The sequence below is a fragment of the Leptopilina heterotoma genome, unplaced genomic scaffold (genome assembly GCF_015476425.1).
Source record: "Leptopilina heterotoma isolate Lh14 unplaced genomic scaffold, ASM1547642v1 Lhet_206, whole genome shotgun sequence".
NCBI lineage: Eukaryota > Metazoa > Arthropoda > Insecta > Hymenoptera > Figitidae > Leptopilina > Leptopilina heterotoma.
The window spans coordinates 1,945,709-1,964,983 of record NW_025110922.1 but is presented as its reverse complement, the minus strand read 5'-3'; the positions used below and the strand labels follow the sequence as shown (position 1 = coordinate 1,964,983).

Genomic DNA, 19,275 nt, shown 5'->3' with positions numbered 1-19,275 from the left:
TCGCCGACGACGAGGTCGTCGACGTACCCAGGATGCTGTGGCGTGATCTTGTCTCCTTTGTAGCATTCGAATGGAAATAAGTTTCGTTAAATCGACAACGTCCGTGAGAATTGACAACGTTCGTCCGAAGCGTCCTCGTGGTATCCGTGCTTCCTTCCCTCTCCTTCTGGGGTCCTCTCTTATGATGTTGCTGCTCGATCAGAGGAATGTGCCAATAACACTATCCAATGATTCAAACGATGTCGTTGAAATAAAACAACACCGAACCGTCATCACGGGGACGATCGAATCTCAATATTTTTTCCGAGCAGTACATCATTATTTTTATTTAAAACTGTATTAGTGATGTGAATGTCGATAATTTCTGTGAAGCTTTTTTAAGTTTGTCTGTGCCTGGTTTCGATCGACCGATGCGGTTTACGGCTGCACCACCGTGGCGTGAGTGATCGAGGACTCACATGAGAGGGAAAGAGACGGAGAGAGAAGGGGTTGGAAAATAGTAGTGGGTGCCGTCGTTCAACGTTTGCTACTGATATAGCTTCACTCCACAAGAAGCCAGCTGATCGTTGTTGAACGTCGCGCAAGCGTCGCGACGCTACTGCTCAAAAGACATCTACACGCATTCAGCGCGTGCTCCCCAGGTTAAAAGCTCTTTCCCCTCTTCATCAGAGAAGAATTTTATCCAATTTTTCGAGTTGTTATTTTATACAATTTTCTCTCTCTCTCTCTCTTTTTCTCCATTATTCACATATAATTTTAAACTCAAAAAAGAAGAGGACCTGTAGAATAGAATCTGCAAAAAAAAAGGGTGAAATTAATTATTTCTTCTACTTGGAAAAATTTCCTGCCAAATTTTTCGGATAGGAAAAGAAAAAAATTTCTAATTATTTATCAACTTACAATATAAAGACGCAAATGAACTTGTTCACAATAGCTGTGGATGAGAGAAAATTCCTGTAAAAATTGAGTGTAGTAAAATTAAATAGTTAGCAATTTGCCAAAACATTGATTTCGTCTGAAAGGTAAACATTTTTGTGTTCGCGAACATTAAATAAATTGCCATACATAACATGACCATCAATCAAATTCCATCTCCTTCGTCCTATCTATTTATTAAGTAATACACTGAAGATGAAAATTGATTTTCAGCAACATCGCATAAATTTTTTTGTGTTGTCCAACAAATCCAAATAATAAGATTCCTAAACGTATTTTTGAAGTTAAAGAAATGATATATTATTCTGCAATAAAAATAATAGAGAGACAAAAATTCACGGTCAATATGCTTGAAGAAATGAATACATAAATAAAGTAAAATAAAGTAAAATAAATTAAAATAAGTTAGTTAATTATATAATTTAGTAACTATTTAGTAATATCAAATTTTAGTTTCTCAAATCGTCTCTTAGGAACAATCATTTTCTACTTCAACACTTTAAGTTTGTCTGATGAATACATACATTTTCCACTTCAGTTCTTTTAGATTAAATAATTCAATTCCTTGAATTAATCGTTATTTAAATTATTATTATGGAAATTGGAAAATTTTCTATTTTTAAATATCAACTTAAATTTTTTAATAATTTCAGATTTAAAATTTAAAAAAGCTCCCTTATTAATTAATTAACAATTATTATCATTTACTATTTAAAAAAAAAGTTCTTCGAAATAATACAATTATTTTTAAAAATTTTCAATAAAATTCTTATAAATAATTAATTATTTTTAAAAATTTTCAATAAAATTCTTATAAATAATTAATTATTTATTTTTAAATAAATAATAAAATTCTTAGCAGAAATTCAATTGATTTCAATAAAATTTAATATTTTCAAAAATTAAAAAAAAAAACTTCGCAAAAATTTAATTATGTACATAAATAATAATAGTCATCGAAAAAAAACCTCTGATTTTAAAAAACTTAAAAAAAATTCAATTATTTTCATAATAAATAAATAATGTCATAAATAATAAAATTTATTCTTTGCAGGATTCAATTACTTTCTTAAATAATACATTTTTTTACAGAATTCAATACAATTGAATTTTTTTAATATAGTTTATTTAAATTCTTTGAAAGAATTTAATGGTTTTTAAATTTTTTTTTAATCAAATACTTCGAAATAATTCAATTATTTTCAAAAATTTTAATAAAATTTATTAGAATAATTCAAAAATTTTAATAAAATTCTTCGCAGAAATTCAAATATTGTCACAAATAATAAAATTTATTCTTTGCAGGATTCAATTATTTTCATAAATAATGCATTTTTTTTATAGAATTCAATTATTATTTTTAATTTATAGTAAATTTCTAAAAAAAAAATTATTATTTTTAAAAAATTTTCGAATTAATTCAATTAAAAATTTTAATTTTAAATTAATATTTTTAAAAGGATAAAAAAAATCTTGGCAAGAATTCAATTATTTTCATCAATTTCTAGAAAGAATTGTATTATTTTTTAAAATTTCAATAATATTCTTCGAAGGAATTTAATTTTTTTCATAAATAATAAAATTATTCTTAGAAATTCAATTATTTTAAACACAATTTTAATTAAATTTCTTAAAAGAATTCAATTATTTTTTTTCAAAAATCTTTTCGAGATAAGTAAATTTTTTCCAGAACTTTAATAAAATTTTACTTCAGAATGAGATTATTTTAAATTCAAAATTATAAAGATTATAATTGCCCGTAAAAATAAAATAAATAAAAAATAAAAATAACAGTTTTTTAAATAAAAAATCATTCATCTTTTAAAATAAAAGAAATGGAAAATTATGGAACTTAAAAAAATTTAGAAATTTTTCTTGCAAGAATAGTATCACAAAATCTATGTTCTAAATCTGAATTAGTAAAAGATTGAAAATAATTTTTAATTTCACATAGAACAAGACATTGAAATAAATAAATTTTTACAATAATTTATAAGTAACAATTTTTATGGTTTAGAAAGTTAAATAAAATTATGATTTTTAATTGAAAAAATCTTTGCTTAATTAATTTTCGTTATTATTTAATTATTAAATATAAATCTTCAAAGCATTAAATTTTATTTGCAGTAATTTTAAAATTCAAAACATTTAAAAGGAATAAATTATCAAAAAAATTAGAAAAGAAAAAAGTGAATAAAAGCAACTAACTTCAAACCTCGAACACATATTCAAAATATAAGGATTATTAATATAGAAAACTGTAATTAAGTGTAAAATCGCAAAGGAACATGATTTTAAACATTTAATCAGAATTAGATTCATTTTTCCCATTCACTCATTTTTCGCAAAATAAGAATCATGATTATTTTTCTGTTAAATCCACAATTTTTATTAACATCAAGATTAAATTTCTTTTTATTTAAATCATAACGACGCTTGAATTATTCTCAATTTTAGCTATAGGTCGTAAATATTTTTTTATTTAATTCCAATATTGGCGTAAAAAAATTCAACATGGAATTATTTAATACGGAAAGGAAAACGATATTTTTAATTAAAATATCAATACTCTTGATTAGAATCTAAACTTAGAATTATTTTCCATTTTATTTTTCAAAAATTCTCTTTTTTTTCTAATATTTGTACTTTAAAATATATTACTTGTTAAATCTTCAATTTGATTACTTCATCTACTTACATTAAATTTTACTTGTGACGGAAGCAAATACTAAGATAATATTGACATAAAGTGGCAGAATTCTTAGGAAAAAAACTCTATCTTGATAATTTGAAAAATGTAAATTCAGGTCAAACGATTACGTTCTAAAATTCTTTTTTCAAAGTGGTCACAATATAAAGTTAGGAGTAAATATAATTTTCTTTACAAAAAAAAAGCAAAGGAACGAAAAAATATTTAAAACCTACTTTCTAAAGTTAAAAATGTTTTTTAAATCTATCTTAATAAATTATTCTATCATTCGATCTTAATGAAAATAGAATTAATTAAAACAAGTTGAATTAGATTTTAAAATTAATATTCATTTAAAAATTTAGTAAATCAATTTTATTGCATGTTATTATAAATGATTTTTTTAATATCGTAGTCGATAAACTGCGTGACGACTGTTTATAAACTGGTTCCTATTATTTTCTGATAATAAGCATTGTTGTAATTATATTCACAAATACCTCTACCGTTGATTTTACCATTCACTCGCACCTTTACGAAAAATTCCACCATTCTTGCTTCCTCACTATTTCCACCAACAACGTGCACTGCTTCATCCACTATCTCGACCTGTATCCAATAATTTTTATTACCTGTGAAGAAAGTAATTGATTAATCTTGGTTCCAGTTATTGTTTTTCTATCAATAAAAACATTTTATCTGTTATAAATACTTTTCATCGTGAAACAAAGAAATAAAAATTTCACTTGTTTCATTTATTTTCCCCTCTTTGATGTAAATATTTTTAGACAAAAATAATTATTGAATATAATTCAAGAATAAAAAAAAAAGAAAATAAATTAAATAAAATGATCGATTTTTGCTGGAATAGTAATTAAAAGAACTATTTCTTTATTCTGTGATACATTTTTGAATTTTAATAAAGAAAAAAAGTGTTTTGTTACTTAGTTCTTTGCTCGTTTGAAAATTCAAAACCCTTTAAAAAAAATACCGATAAAATGTATTTTAAAGATTAAAACAGTATTTTCTTACCCGCTGAAAAAGAAAATGCGTAATCTCTCGTTGGTATGCCTCTTTCGCCATGCTGATATAATTCTAAATCACATTTCTGCAAAGAATGTACGGTACCATCGGGTTCATAGACATAGCCAGTCCTCAAACTGTAATTAACAAACAAAATTAAAATTTATAAAAAAATTTCAAATTTTTTAACTCTCTTGAAAATGCGAAAATTCATCAACAAGTAGATTCATCACAAGAATCAGAGCAAAATACAAAATACTTTCTTTTTGCAATTCCATTTCCTTAAATCTCATTAAGAGGGAAAAACTTCTAGAAACATACGAATTAATACTTTGCAAACCTGATTTCCTTTAGTAATTTATATTTACTTGTAACTGTTGATACTATACGAAACTTTTCTCAACTATTAATGCACCAAATTGGATTAAAAATATTAGTTCTAATTGCATTTTCATGTTGAATTCGAAAATTGAAAACAAGAATTTTAAGAGTGAGAATAATTATTTTATAGTTTTATAATTAAAACGGGGCTCGAACTAGGTTTGTAAATCCCCTAAAGGTCCATAAATTTGCTTCAAATCCGTTAAAGTCAGTTTTTTTTTTTAAAAAAAGGTCCGTAATTTGATTAAGAAAAGTAGCAAAGTTCGTAAATTGTATGATATAATATTTGGAGAATTTTAGAGAAATTACAAATGATTGCAGAAATACAATTATTTTCAAAAGTAATAAAATTCTTCGCAGAAATTCAATTTCGTTAAAAAATTTAAAAAAAATTCTCGTCAAAATTTCAATTATCTTTAGAAATATTAAAACTCTTCTTCGAAATTCAAATATTTTTAAAAATTTTAATACAATTCTTGGCAAAATTTCAATATATCTACTATTTTAATAAAATTTTCCAAAAAAATTTAATTGCTTATAAAAAATTTGATAAAATTCTACGCAAACATTTAATTATTTTCATGAAATAATAAAAATTTCATAGGAATTCAATTATTTACAAATTTTTTATAAATTTCCTCGCAATAATTTAATTATTTTCATAAATAATAAAATTTTTAACAAGGATTAAATTATTTTCGTGAATAATAAAATTCTTTTTAGGAATTCAATTATTTTCATAAAATAATAAAACTCATTGCAGAATTTCAATTATTTTTAATACAATTTTAATCGAATTCCTCGAAAATTGTAAATATTCTTAAAAATTTTATTAAAAAACGTCAAAAGAATTCAATTATTTAAAAATTCATTGATAAAATTCTTTATGAGAATTCAATTTTAGAAAGCATGCAATTATTAAAATAAATTGTTTTTATTTGTATTTAAATAATTGAATTCTAGTAAAATTTTGTAATAAAAATTGATTTAAAAATGGATTTCAGTTAAAATTTCAAATTATAATTGAATATTAAAAGCATTAGATCGTGAATTTTTTTAGAATTATTTGAATTTTGAAAAGGTTTCAAATTAACATCTTTCTAAAATTGAATTGTAAAGAAATGAATTTGAAAATTCGCAAAGAAATTTTTCAAAAATTATTAAAAATAATGCATTTATAGAAGAATTTTAGTTAAAAAGACGAAAAAAAAATTTAATTTTGAAAAAGTTACAAATTATTGCAGAAATTCAATTATTTTCAAGAATAATAATATTCTTCGCAAAAAGTAAATATTGTTCAAAAATAATAAAATTCTTCTTAGGGGGGGATTCAATTATTTTCACAAATAATAAAACTCATCACAGAATTTTAATTAATTTTAATCAAATTTCTCGAAAAATGTAATTATTCTTAAAAATTTTATTAAAATCCCTTGAAAGAATTCAATTATTATTTAAAAATTGGTTGATAAAATTCCGTATGGGAATTGAATTTTAAGAAACATTCAATTATTCAATAAATTATTTATTTTCGTATTTCAATAATTGAATTCTAGTTGAAATTTCTAATAATCATTTATTTAAAAATTAATTTAAGTTAAAATGTTAGATAGTAATTGAATATTAAAAACAATAAAGCGTGAATTTTTAGAAATAATTGAATTTTGAAAACGTTAATTTGAATTTTTCTTGAAATTATTTGAAGTTTTTTTTTTAATAATATATATTTAATTCAAGAATTTACGAATAATTGAAATTTCGTAAAATTGAATATGGTAAACAAATGGATGTAAAAATTCTCAAATAACTCTTAAGAAAATTATTAAAAATAATTGATTTAAAGAAGAATTTTAGTTAAAAAGAATAAAAAAATTGAATTTTTGTGAAGTTTGATTGCAGAAATTCAATTATTTTCAAAAGCAATAAAAATTCTTCTCTAAAATTCAATTATTTTCCAAAAGTTTTCTTCAATTCAATGATTTTTAATATTAACTATTTTAATAAAATTTTCCAAAAGAATCTAATTATTTAAAAAAATTTTTGGTAAACTTCTACGCAAACATTTAATTATTTTCATAAATAATAAAAATTCCACAAGAATTCAAATTATCTACAAAATTTATATAAATTTCTTCGCAATAATTCAATTATTTTCATGAATAATACAATTTTTTTAGGAATTTATATTTTCATAATGATTTTGTCACTCGGTTATCTTTAATTATTATAAAACATGAAGAAATCGATCACTCCGAGTCGAAGACTCGGAGTTATCGATTTCTTCATGTTTTTTAATTATGAAAAATTTAATTTATAGTTTTACGTAAATTGTTGTCTTATTTGACTCGGACTGGTTATATTTTTGTCAGTAATAATTGGTTCGTAATTTTTAATTTTTGGTCCGTAAAGTCCGCATTTTTAAATACTTTCACTGGTTCGGTCCATGTTAAAATTGAAATTAAAAAATAATCCAAGTTACTTAATTGTTATTAAATTGACAAAAACATCATATAAACTTTAATTAAATTGCATCAAACTATAGAATAAAGTGAAAGAAAGGTGATAATTAAAATCTATGTAGTTCACTTTTAAATTTTACTTTTTACGGTTCATTCTAGATGATTAAAAATAATAAAAGTTTTTATTTCGCTAAAAGGAAATTAAATTCAAGGAAAATCGTATAAACTTTCCTAAGAGTCTATTGTTATATTATTAGAGTTAAAAAGAATGTTATGAAAGTATTGAGTATATTCTTTATTAATCCTTTTTGTCTCCTATCTAATCAAGTTTTTTTTAATATTAATTAATTTAAAACAATACAAACATATTTGAATAAAATTTGGAAATTAAATCATTAAAATAACTTTAAAATGAAACGAAAATTTAAATTTAATTCTAATTATTTTACAAATGGGGAATTTTTCAAAAGTTTCCTGTCTAATTAGAATATCAATTTAATGAGCTCAAAAATGGAAAATGCATTAAATCGAGAATTACTACTCTTTAAAGCACTTTTAGAATAAGATAATTAGAGCACAATCAACTAATTTTACTGTACTTTTCCTTTGGAATTTTTCACTGTACTAAACAGAACTTTGCGAATAAAATACATATTTTATGATATAGAAAAAAAAATATAAAAAAAAAATAAAATGAAAAGTATAAAAATTTAAAATTAAATAAGAAAACTAATTTTAAACGAAAATTAAAATCGATATTTAAATTTTTCAAATCTTCATAAACTTGGAAAATTTTTTTTAAATCTCACCAGGAAGTAGTGCATGGCTGACTCAAAACGCCGATCGATAAAGTCATTCCGTTCTCCATAAAGAGTATGTGATAAATGTATCTGTGCATTAAATTCCAATCTCGTTTAAATCCTGTAAGTGTCAATCGATTGATTTTATGGCACACGTTCTAGTAGATTTTCTGGTAACTTTATAAACTACTACTTACCATAACTATGATCTCGAAATGACAAACCCTCAAACTCGTAAAGTTTCCCATCAATCGACAATTTTGCTTTCATGTTCCCCATGTGCTCATAATGAGTTTGGTGGGCCCTAAAAAATAAAATATATTAAAATTAAAAATAAAATTAAAAATAAAATATTAAAAATAAAAAGGAAATTAAAAACAAAATTAAATTAAAATAAATGACATTGTTTTTTTTTAATTTTTAAATAAAATTTACTCTCGAAGATATCGGAAGAAATCCTCAGTCCAATCTTCAACAGCCAAAGCCTTACAGATTTGATTTGTATTTAAATCGGTGTCGAAATCAAAATAAGGCAAATCGCTTTGCCAAGTACCTTCCAATTTGACTTTAAGAAATTTCGATTCAGAATTTTCATCAGTTTCCTTTTTAGAAATGTATCTGAAATAATATTGTTCTTTTATGAAAATTGTTAAATAACGAGAAATAAATAAAGATTGGAAAAATATTGAGAAATTTACTTCATGTTGCCATCAAATTCAACTGTCCATTCTTTCATTGGTTTGACTAATGAAATTTTGATTCCCTCGGCTCCATAACTATTGGGATGTCCTCCATGTAAAACAGTGTTTGGCAGTTTTTCACTGCCTAATAAACCAACTCCAGGAACCTTAATTAAACAAAAGAAATAGATTAACAAGTTTCGAATTAAATTCTAAACGCGAAACTAAAACAGGGTTGGCACAAAAATTTAACTTTGTTCTTTCCTGATTTTTCCCTGATTTCCAGACAGAATTTTGACTTTTTCCCTGACCCTAAAGAATATTCTGATTCGCTCTAAAAATGATTATAGATATTGAGAAAAATGTTCTAATACATTTATTTAAGAATTTCTTTTATTGTAAAATTATTCGAAAACATCAGTAAGAATAATCAAAATTTTTCAAAACATTCAAATTCAAACCTATTTTAAATTCAACAAATTATAAGAATATTATTATAAAATAAACATGAAGAAGACATTAAAAATAACCCAGTGATAAAATTATTATTTTATAATAATGCTCTTCATATTGAATTATTATATAAAATTTTAACCGAAATTCATTTTTAAATTAATTTTTATTAGAAAATTCTACGAGAATTAAATTATTTAAATACAAAAATAAACAATTTATTGAATAATAAATTGAATGTTTCTTAAAATTTAATTTTTACGAAGAATTTTATTAACAACTTTTGAAAATAATGAATTTCTTTTAAGGAATTTAATTAAAATTTACTGAAATTTATTGAATTACAAAATTTTATAACAATTTTTGAAAATAATAAATTAAAAACTTTTTGAAGAATTTTATTAAAATTTTTGACAATAATTGAATTCTTGGGAAGAATTTCGCTCAATAAAAATTATAAAGATAATTTAATTCTTGACGAGAATTTTGATACCTATTTATCAAAATAATTAATTTTTGGAAAAGAATTTTATTAAAATTCCTTAAAGTAATTGATTTTATAGCGAGAATTTTGTTGTTTATCAAGATAATTGAATTCTTTTGCAGAATTATTTAAAAATTTTGAAAATAATTGAATTATTGCATTGAATTTTATTGAATTAATAAATGTTTCTTAAAATTGAATTCTTTCGTCAAGTTTTAATAAAATTTTTAAGAATAATTGCATTTATCGAGGAATTTATTTAAAACTGTATGAAAAATATTTGAAATTTTGCGATGAGAATAATTGAATTCATAAATTAAATTTTATTATTTATGAAAATGGTTGAATGTTTTGTAGAATTGTATCAAAAATTTGTTTTAATAATTAAATTATTTGATAAATTTTATATAAATAGTAAATATTGAAAATAATTGAAATTTTGCAATAAAGTTTATTTTAATTTTTGAAAATAATTGAATTTTTAGGGAAAAATTTTCCTATTTGTAAAGATAATTGAATTCTTGACAAGATATTCGTTAAAATTTTGAAAAATAATTGAATTTCTTCCAAGAATTTTATTACTTTTGAAAATAATTGAAATTTTTTGATAAATATTGTTATTTTTGAAAATAATTGAATTAAGCAAAGAATTTTTTTTAAATTCCTAAAAATAATTGAATTTTTATAGAGAATTTTGTTATCTATCACTTTATTTAAATGTATTGTGTTTCCTGTAATACGACTTCCAGTTTATCATCAAAGTATATTGGGTTACACTTTAATAGGTGCACCTTCTAAACTATTTCTGCATGTACTTATAAAAACATTCGTAAAAAACTACTTGACTATCAATTATTTAAAAAATTGAATTAATTAGATTGAAATATGTATGAATGAATTAAAAAAATCCAAAATTAATTTTAGGAGGAAAATTTACTTACTAAAAGATAAACATATCCATTGTGGATATTATTGTGTCTTTTTTCGCATCCGCACATCATGTAAAAACCTTCTTTGGTACACAGGATAAAGAAAACTGCTTCAACTGCCTGAAAATAAAAGAAAATTCATTTACCGTTAATACATAAACTTTTCCTATATTTTTAAGAGAAAATTTACATGTAAATCTTATTTATTTTTAGAATTTAAATGTATTATTACAATAAAATTAAATTTTTTTTTATTTACAATTACACGGAAAAAAATTATATTAAATTTTGTAAAAGTATTTCACAATTTGCGGGGAAAAAATGCGACAAAGCGAAATTTTGATATAAAAAATATTAAACAGTGAAAGGAATAATATGAAATTTTAGTATTATTATATCAAATATCAAGAATTTTCATATAACTTTACTAAATTTCATATTATTTCTTGCACTGTTTAGTATTTTGACGTTTTTTTCGTTTTTTTAGATCAACTTTTTTCTAAAAAAATAGTGATTTTTAATGTTGAAGCAAGCTTTTCAGTAAAAGTTATTAAAGTTTTTTATTTAAAGATCAGTATGTAAAGTAAGAAATTTGCTACATTAGACAAAAATAATGAAGCTAAATGCTATAAAAGAGAAGAAAAAATGTTGAATTTTAAGAAATTCGGTTTTTCGAAATTTTCATAATTTTTGATAATTTTTGATTTTTTACCAAAGGGTGGAGACTATTAATTAAGTAAAGTGTTTTTGAAGAGCCCAAAAATAATAAAGCTTAATGATATAAAAGAGAAGAAAAAAACGTTAAATTTTAAGAAATTCGGTTCTTCGAATTTTTGATAATTTTTTGCTAAAGGGTGGAGACTATTCAAATAGTAAATATTATACTACCGAAATAGCTAATGGTAACTAATTATTAATTTTCCGATGAAATTAAATTCCCGGCTATTTTCTGATTTTCCAGATTGGTAGAAACATTGTTAAATGTATTGGTAGAAACTAAAACCCGTTGAAGACGGGTATACGACAGCTAGTTTATAATAATAATTGAATTGTTTCGAAGAATTTTATCTGCATTTTTGAAAATTATTGAATTTTTTGAAGGAATTTTATTAAAAATTTTAAAAATAATGATTTTTTAAAAAGAATTTTCTTTCGAAGAATTTTATTATTTATGAGAATAATGAAATTCTGTCAAAACATTTTTTAATTTTTTAAATATAATCGATTTTGTTAATAAGTGTAATTTATAGTTTTACTATTATTACATTTTATTAAAATATGAATAGTAAATTGGATTCTGTTAAATAAACAATTTCAATAGAGTTTTTGTAAATAATTAGTGAAACGAAATTTGTTTTAGAAAAAAGCATATAATAAACGAAATAGGTAAAATACTTGATTTTTTGTTAATATAATTGTAATTAATAGTTTTACTATTATTAAATTTTGTTAATATTATTATTAATTAATAATAAATATTAATATTATTAATATTTCGTCGGCAGAAAATTATATTGAGTCATGTCCATTTTTGAAAATTTTTTAATAATCACTGCTTTTGATTCAGCAAGTTTCGTGGAATAAAAAGCACTAATTTTTAAAAAATTTTCAAAAAATGGACATGACTCAGTATAATTCTCAGCCGACGATTTATAAAATTAATTGAATTTTTGAGAATATTTTTTGAAAATAATAAACGTTATTAATTAATTATGTATTTAGTAAAAGTGAGTTTTTTTAATTTTGAATCTGAAATTATCCATAAATTTAAGTTTATATATTGAAAAATAAAAAAATTTTGTAATTTGCAAAATAATAATAATAAAATGAATGTGTGATGTCTCGTAACTGTAACATTTGATGGTTATCTTAATAATTTTCAGTGACAATAATGTCTCAACAAATATTAAATAAAGTAAAAAATTATTTAAAATTACTTTAGGATGTTCAGGTGACAATGTTTGAGGCATTTCCATTTCTTCTGGCGATGATCGCGATTTCAATCCATAGCCTGTCCGATGATGACGTTGCCTATCAAGGTAGCCCAATATCTAAAATAAAAAGAAAATTGTTTTGAAAATATCTTTATTATAGATTTAATATTTTCTTCCTCACTTAAAATGTTTTTTCATTTCAACTTTCAGAAAAATTTTTATACTTACTTTTCGAGATTTTAGAATGAAAAACATGGCCAAATATTTTGCCCAGTACCATTTTCCAGGCCGTTTATAGATGCCAAAAATAGGTTCGACATTTTCTACAGGAGTCAAAATAAATGTAAAAAGTCGAGCTAATGATAAGGCTCCAATAATAGAAAGAATTTCAATTAAAACCATTTCTGTTTAATTAAATAATTCCTACTGAATTATTTTGGACACAACAGGTGTCCAGATAACAAAGACTTTATATGATAATTATTATCATTAAAATTGTATTCTATTATCAGCTAAAAATCTGATAACGATCTCAAGAGTAAAGTCTTCTAAATTTATAAAAAAAGTGATCACATAATAAAATATATAAGGTGTTCAAATTGTAAGGCAAGAATAAAATTTACAAACATTAAGAATTTCGAAAAAATTATTTAAATAAATATTAAGGAAAAATATAACAAATATTCTATCGCAGTTTTTTTTATGAAATTTATATTAAGTAATACATGCTTTTTAATATTCTTTGTAATGTATTTTTAATTATTTATTAAATAAAAAAATTCTAATTTTTAACAAAATGTTATAAATATTCTATAAAGAATTGTCTTATGAATTGAGAAATAGTCGTATATTTAATAATAAATTTAAATTGTGTCAAAATATTTACTTTTCACGCTATTTAAAGTAAATATTACCAAATAATTGATAAGAAGTCATAATAACTAAATAATTATTAAAAATAAAAAATAATTGATAGTAAATAATATATTTAACTTTATAATATTAACATAATATTAATAATTTTTCTTTTTAATCGCTAACATAACCCATAAAATCGCCACAGAACTGACAGAACATAATAAAACTTTTCAATTTCATTGTTTACTTTTGCAATTGCACAAATAAATTCCCCCTATTAAAATTATACTAAATACACTCTTTTTAATAATAACTCATCAAAAATAGCCGTAAAAAGAAGAAAAATAGTATAAATTAGTTTGTAAATTAAAATACCTGTAAAGTTACCTACAAAGTTTGACTTTTTCTGTTTACAGTTTTTGTCGAATAAGATGTACCTAGTTGCTAATGACACAAATCTATAATCCTTTAAACACCTTTAATCCTTGTCATCCTTGTGGAGTTTTGGAAAACGCACTCGTAACGTCTGCGGTCCAAGAGAGTTGAGACGGTTGAGAAACACAAAGGATTGTTTAACCACGCCGTGCGAAAACCCACATTTCTCTCATTCCTTCTTCGAATAATTCTCTTTTCCCCATATCACCATTTACAGACGAGTGCAAATTATCTATTATTAGGCTACTTTCAATTACTAATGTATTCAATTAATTAAATATTAATATTTATTTATATCGTTTTTAATTCTCTAATAATAAATATTATTATGACAGCACGTATTTCTTCAATGAAGTTAGCGAAGTTGGCTACAGGTTAGATTGTTCCTAGTTAGAAATCGATTATTTGAAAATGGATTTAAAAACGCAATATTTAGTGCAATGTATCTAATAAATTATTATTATTTAACATATTTATTAATATTAATTATTAATTTAATGTATTTTACTTATTAATTACTTAGTTAATTTAATATTTATTGTAAATAATTTGAATATCGATAGTTTTCGATAGTTGAAATAATCGACACGAGCGCGCGTAGGCGTCGGCAAAGCGCTTTCTCATTGGTCGACGCGCAGCCAATGAGAGCGCGCTATACCGAACATGCGTTGGTGCTGTGCGCGGAGCTCAGTCGGCGGCTGGCAACCACCGGTGACGGTGGTAGTAGCTGGTTCTCCCGGGTTGAGACCCTCCGGGTCTCCTCGGTTGGAGAAGCTGCCAGGGGCCCCTCCCAGAGGAGGAGGGTGACCCCAGGGTGGGGACCAGGGGTGGCTCAGTTGGCAAACTGGGCATCACTGCCTGGAGTCCAGGGTGAGGTATGCTTAAGATGTTTTACACCTTAAAGCAACCTGGATTCTAGGTGATGATGTCTAGGTTGCCAATGTAAAGCTGACTCCATAATGGGGTTTCTACCTCATTGTAGAGCCAGTTAAGGGTTGTTCCACAACTGGGAATTTAAGGTTATGTTTACCCGTTATACACAATAGAGTCTCTATTGTTTGTAATGTGTCAACTTAACCTAAAAAATCTCTATTGTGGACACTTTCTGAGAACCTGGACATTGGGAACCACAAGAAGAGATGTAGTGAAATACTGCATTAGTCGCCAAGAGTCCGCACCAAAGATGCCAGGAAGTGGAAGCAAAAAGACGACAATTAAGATGATGCCGATGAAGAGGGCCTACAATAAAAGGATGGAGGACATGAGTTAGAGTGACCCCACACTCATTCTCTCTAGTCAACAGCAGGATTCAAAGAAATCTTGAGCTTTTATACAGGATGCTGCGCTGAAAACGTTGTAAAAAAGGAATTCATAATTGGTAAGTGAAAATTAATTATTTTAAAAAAATGTTTACTTTTGATTTTATTTTAGACATTTTTGAAATTAAATTTCTAACTAATAATAAATTATTTTATTTAACTATTGAATTATTAATTAATAATAAATTATTATTTTATAATAATTCAATCTATTTTATTTTAAATTATTAATTTTCCAAATTTTTCTTGTGTATTTCTGAAAAAAAGGGCGTGAATAAAAGTGGCTCCTCCCTCACTCCCTCCAGTCATCTTCGGGATTATAAAAGATTTTGTGTTGGTCCAAAAGATACTGCCACTGCCAACATTCTGAGGAAGGAATTTCTAATTCGTAAGTAATATTTTCTTTATTTTTCTGCAAAAACTTTATAAATTTAATTATTTTTTTATTTTATTTACTATAATACATTATAATAATCGTAAGTTTCCTTTCCGTTAGCAAATTATCTGCATACATTTGTTTGTTTTGAAAATTTAATTTTGTGGGTTAAGTATTGGCATTTTTTATATATTTTTTAATGTCAAACTTTTTAATGTGGAAAATACTTTACTTATTAAATTGTCTCGACTCTTTGGTAAAAAATCTAAAATTATCGAAAATTATCAAAAATCCGAATTTCTTAAAATTTAACATTCTTTCCTCTCTTTTATGGGATTTAGCTTCATTATTTTTGTGCTTTTGGAAAATGCTTTACTTATTAAATTGTCTCGACTCTTTGGTAAAAAATGTGAAATTATCGAAAATTATCAAAAATTCAAACATCCGAATTTCTTAAAATTCAACATTTTTTCCTCTCTTTTATAGGATTTAGCTTCATTATTTTTGTGCTTTTGGAAAATACTTTATTTATTAAATTGTCTTGACTCTTTGGTAAAAAATCTAAAATTATCAAAAATTCGAAAAAATTCAAAAATCCGAATTTCTTAAAATTCAACATTCTTTCCTCTCTTTTATAGGATTTAGCTTCATTATTTTTGTGCTTTTGGAAAATGCTTTACTTATTAAATTGTCTCGACTGTTTGTTAAAAAATGTGAAATTATCGAAAATTATCAAAAATTCAAACATCCGAATTTCTTAAAATTCAACATTTTTTCCTCTCTTTTATAGGATTTAGCTTCATTATTTTTGTGCTTTTGGAAAATGCTTTACTTATTAAATTGTCTCGACTCTTTGGTAAAAAATCTAAAATTATCGAAAATTATCAAAAATTCAAAGATGCGAATTTCTTAAAATTCAACATTCTTTCCTCTCTTTTATAGGATTTAGCTTCATTATTTTTGTGCTTTTGGAAAATACTTTACTTATTAAATTGTCTCGACTCTTTGGTAAAAAATCTAAAATTATCGAAAATTATCAAAAATTCAAAGATGCGAATTTCTTAAAATTCAACATTCTTTCCTCTCTTTTATAGGATTTAGCTTCATTATTTTTGTGCTTTTGGAAAATACTTTACTTATTAAATTGTCTCGACTCTTTTGTAACAAATCTAAAATTATCGAAAATTTATCAAAAATTCAAAAATCCGAATTTCTTAAAATTCAACATTTTTTCCTCTCTTTTATAGGATTTAGCTTCATTATTTTTGTGCTTTCGGAAAATACTTTACTTATTAAATTGTCTCGACTCTTTAGTAAAAAATCTAAAATTATCAAAAATTCGAAAAAATTGAAAAATCCGATTTTCTTAAAATTCAACATTTTGTCTTCTCTTTTATGGGATTTAGCTTTATTATTTTGGTGCTTTTGGAAAATACTTTACTTATTAAATTGTCTCGACTCTTTGGTAAAAAATCTAAAATTATCAAAAATTCGAAAAAATTCAAAAATCCGTTTTTCTTAAAATTCAACATTTTTTCCTCTCTTTTATAGGATTTAGCTTCATTATTTTTGTGCTTTTAGAAAATACTTTACTTATTAAATTGTCTCGACTCTTTGGTAAAAAATCTAAAATTATCGAAAATTATCAAAAATTCAAAAATGCGAATTTCTTAAAATTCAACAATATTTCCTCTCCTTAATAGGATTTAGCTTCATTATTTTTGTGCTTTTGGAAAATACTTTACTTATTAAATTGTCTCGACTCTTTGGTAAAAAATGTTAAATTATCGAAAATTATCAAAAATTCAAAAATCCGAATTTCTTAAAATTCAACATTTTGTCTTCTCTTTTATGGGATTTAGCTTTATTATTTTTGTGCTTTTGGAAAATGCTTGACTTATTAAATTGTCTCGACTCTTTGGTAAAAAATGTAAAATTATCGAAAATTATCAAAAATTCAAAAATCCAATTTTCTTAAAATTCAACATTTTGTCTTCTCTTTTATGGGATTTAGCTTTATTATTTTGGTGCTTTTGGAAAATACTTTACTTATTAAATTGTCTCGACTCTTTGGTAAAAAATCTAAAATTATCGAAAATTATCAAAAATTCAAAGATGCGAATTTCTTAAAATTCAACATTCTTTCCTCTCTTTTATAGGATTTAGCTTCATTATTTTTGTGCTTTTGGAAAATACTTTACTTATTAAATTGTCTCGACTCTTTGGTAAAAAATCTAAAATTATCGAAAATTATCAAAAATTCAAAGATGCGAATTTCTTAAAATTCAACATTCTTTCCTCTCTTTTATAGGATTTAGCTTCATTATTTTTGTGCTTTTGGAAAATACTTTACTTATTAAATTGTCTCGACTCTTTTGTAACAAATCTAAAATTATCGAAAATTTATCAAAAATTCAAAAATCCGAATTTCTTAAAATTCAACATTTTTTCCTCTCTTTTATAGGATTTAGCTTCATTATTTTTGTGCTTTCGGAAAATACTTTACTTATTAAATTGTCTCGACTCTTTAGTAAAAAATCTAAAATTATCAAAAATTCGAAAAAATTGAAAAATCCGATTTTCTTAAAATTCAACATTTTGTCTTCTCTTTTATGGGATTTAGCTTTATTATTTTGGTGCTTTTGGAAAATACTTTACTTATTAAATTGTCTCGACTCTTTGGTAAAAAATCTAAAATTATCAAAAATTCGAAAAAATTCAAAAATCCGTTTTTCTTAAAATTCAACATTTTTTCCTCTCTTTTATAGGATTTAGCTTCATTATTTTTGTGCTTTTAGAAAATACTTTACTTATTAAATTGTCTCGACTCTTTGGTAAAAAATCTAAAATTATCGAAAATTATCAAAAATTCAAAAATGCGAATTTCTTAAAATTCAACAATATTTCCTCTCCTTAATAGGATTTAGCTTCATTATTTTTGTGCTTTTGGAAAATACTTTACTTATTAAATTGTCTCGACTCTTTGGTAAAAAATGTTAAATTATCGAAAATTATCAAAAATTCAAAAATCCGAATTTCTTAAAATTCAACATTTTGTCTTCTCTTTTATGGGATTTAGCTTTATTATTTTTGTGCTTTTGGAAAATGCTTGACTTATTAAATTGTCTCGACTCTTTGGTAAAAAATGTAAAATTATCGAAAATTATCAAAAATTCAAAAATCCAATTTTCTTAAAATTCAACATTTTGTCTTCTCTTTTATGGGATTTAGCTTTATTATTTTGGTGCTTTTGGAAAATACTTTACTTATTAAATTGTCTCGACTCTTTGGTAAAAAATCTAAAATTATCAAAAATTCGAAAAAATTCAAAAATCCGAATTTCTTAAAATTCAACATTTTTTCCTCTCTTTTATAGGATTTAGCTTCATTATTTTTGTGCTTTTGGAAAATACTTTACTTATTAAATTGTCTCGACTCTTTAGTAAAAAATCTAAAATTATCGAAAATGATCAAAAATTCAAAAATGCGAATTTCTTAAAATTCAACATTTTTTCCTCT

General features: G+C 23.7%; 1 protein-coding gene and 1 long non-coding RNA gene across 6 annotated transcripts in view; one reads left to right on the top strand and one right to left on the bottom strand.

Annotated features, from left to right (window-relative positions):
- Window positions 1-3,985: 3,985 nt before the first annotated feature.
- LOC122501205 lies at window positions 3,986-14,393 on the bottom strand. Of its 4 annotated transcripts, none has more exons than XM_043610505.1 (10): window positions 14,002-14,393; window positions 12,997-13,091; window positions 12,772-12,885; window positions 10,847-10,954; window positions 8,987-9,135; window positions 8,724-8,906; window positions 8,486-8,592; window positions 8,298-8,409; window positions 4,658-4,785; window positions 3,986-4,257 (listed from the first exon to the last, which is right to left on the bottom strand). In XM_043610505.1, the coding sequence occupies exons 2-10, from the start codon at window positions 13,021-13,023 to the stop codon at window positions 4,064-4,066; spliced, it is 1,122 nt and encodes a 373-aa protein (XP_043466440.1). In that variant the 5' UTR covers window positions 13,024-13,091; window positions 14,002-14,393; the 3' UTR covers window positions 3,986-4,063. The 4 variants fall into 4 exon arrangements, with proteins under 4 accessions (XP_043466440.1, XP_043466442.1, XP_043466439.1 ...); XM_043610507.1 differs by having other exon boundaries at window positions 14,018-14,393; XM_043610504.1 differs by having other exon boundaries at window positions 14,103-14,393.
- Window positions 14,394-14,572: 179 nt separating this feature from the next.
- Window positions 14,573-19,275, top strand: part of LOC122501207 — a 161,423-nt gene continuing 156,720 nt past the window's right edge. For both annotated transcript variants that reach the window (XR_006301547.1, XR_006301548.1), the window contains exons 1-2: window positions 14,573-15,439; window positions 15,648-15,768. This is a non-coding gene — a long non-coding RNA (uncharacterized LOC122501207). The remainder of the gene's footprint in view (window positions 15,440-15,647; window positions 15,769-19,275) is intronic.

Excerpts from the sequence above, each read along its gene's own strand:
- LOC122501205 (XM_043610503.1), bottom strand. The coding sequence starts at position 13,170 with ATGGTTTTAATTGAAATTCTTTCTATTATTGGAGCCTTATCATTAGCT. Across the intron at positions 12,886-12,996 it reads TCATTCTAAAATCTCGAAAA|ATATTGGGCTACCTTGATAG; the intron begins GTAAGTATAAAA and ends TTTTTATTTTAG. Across the intron at positions 4,786-8,297 it reads CAGCCATGCACTACTTCCTG|TTTGAGGACTGGCTATGTCT; the intron begins GTGAGATTTAAA and ends TGTTAATTACAG.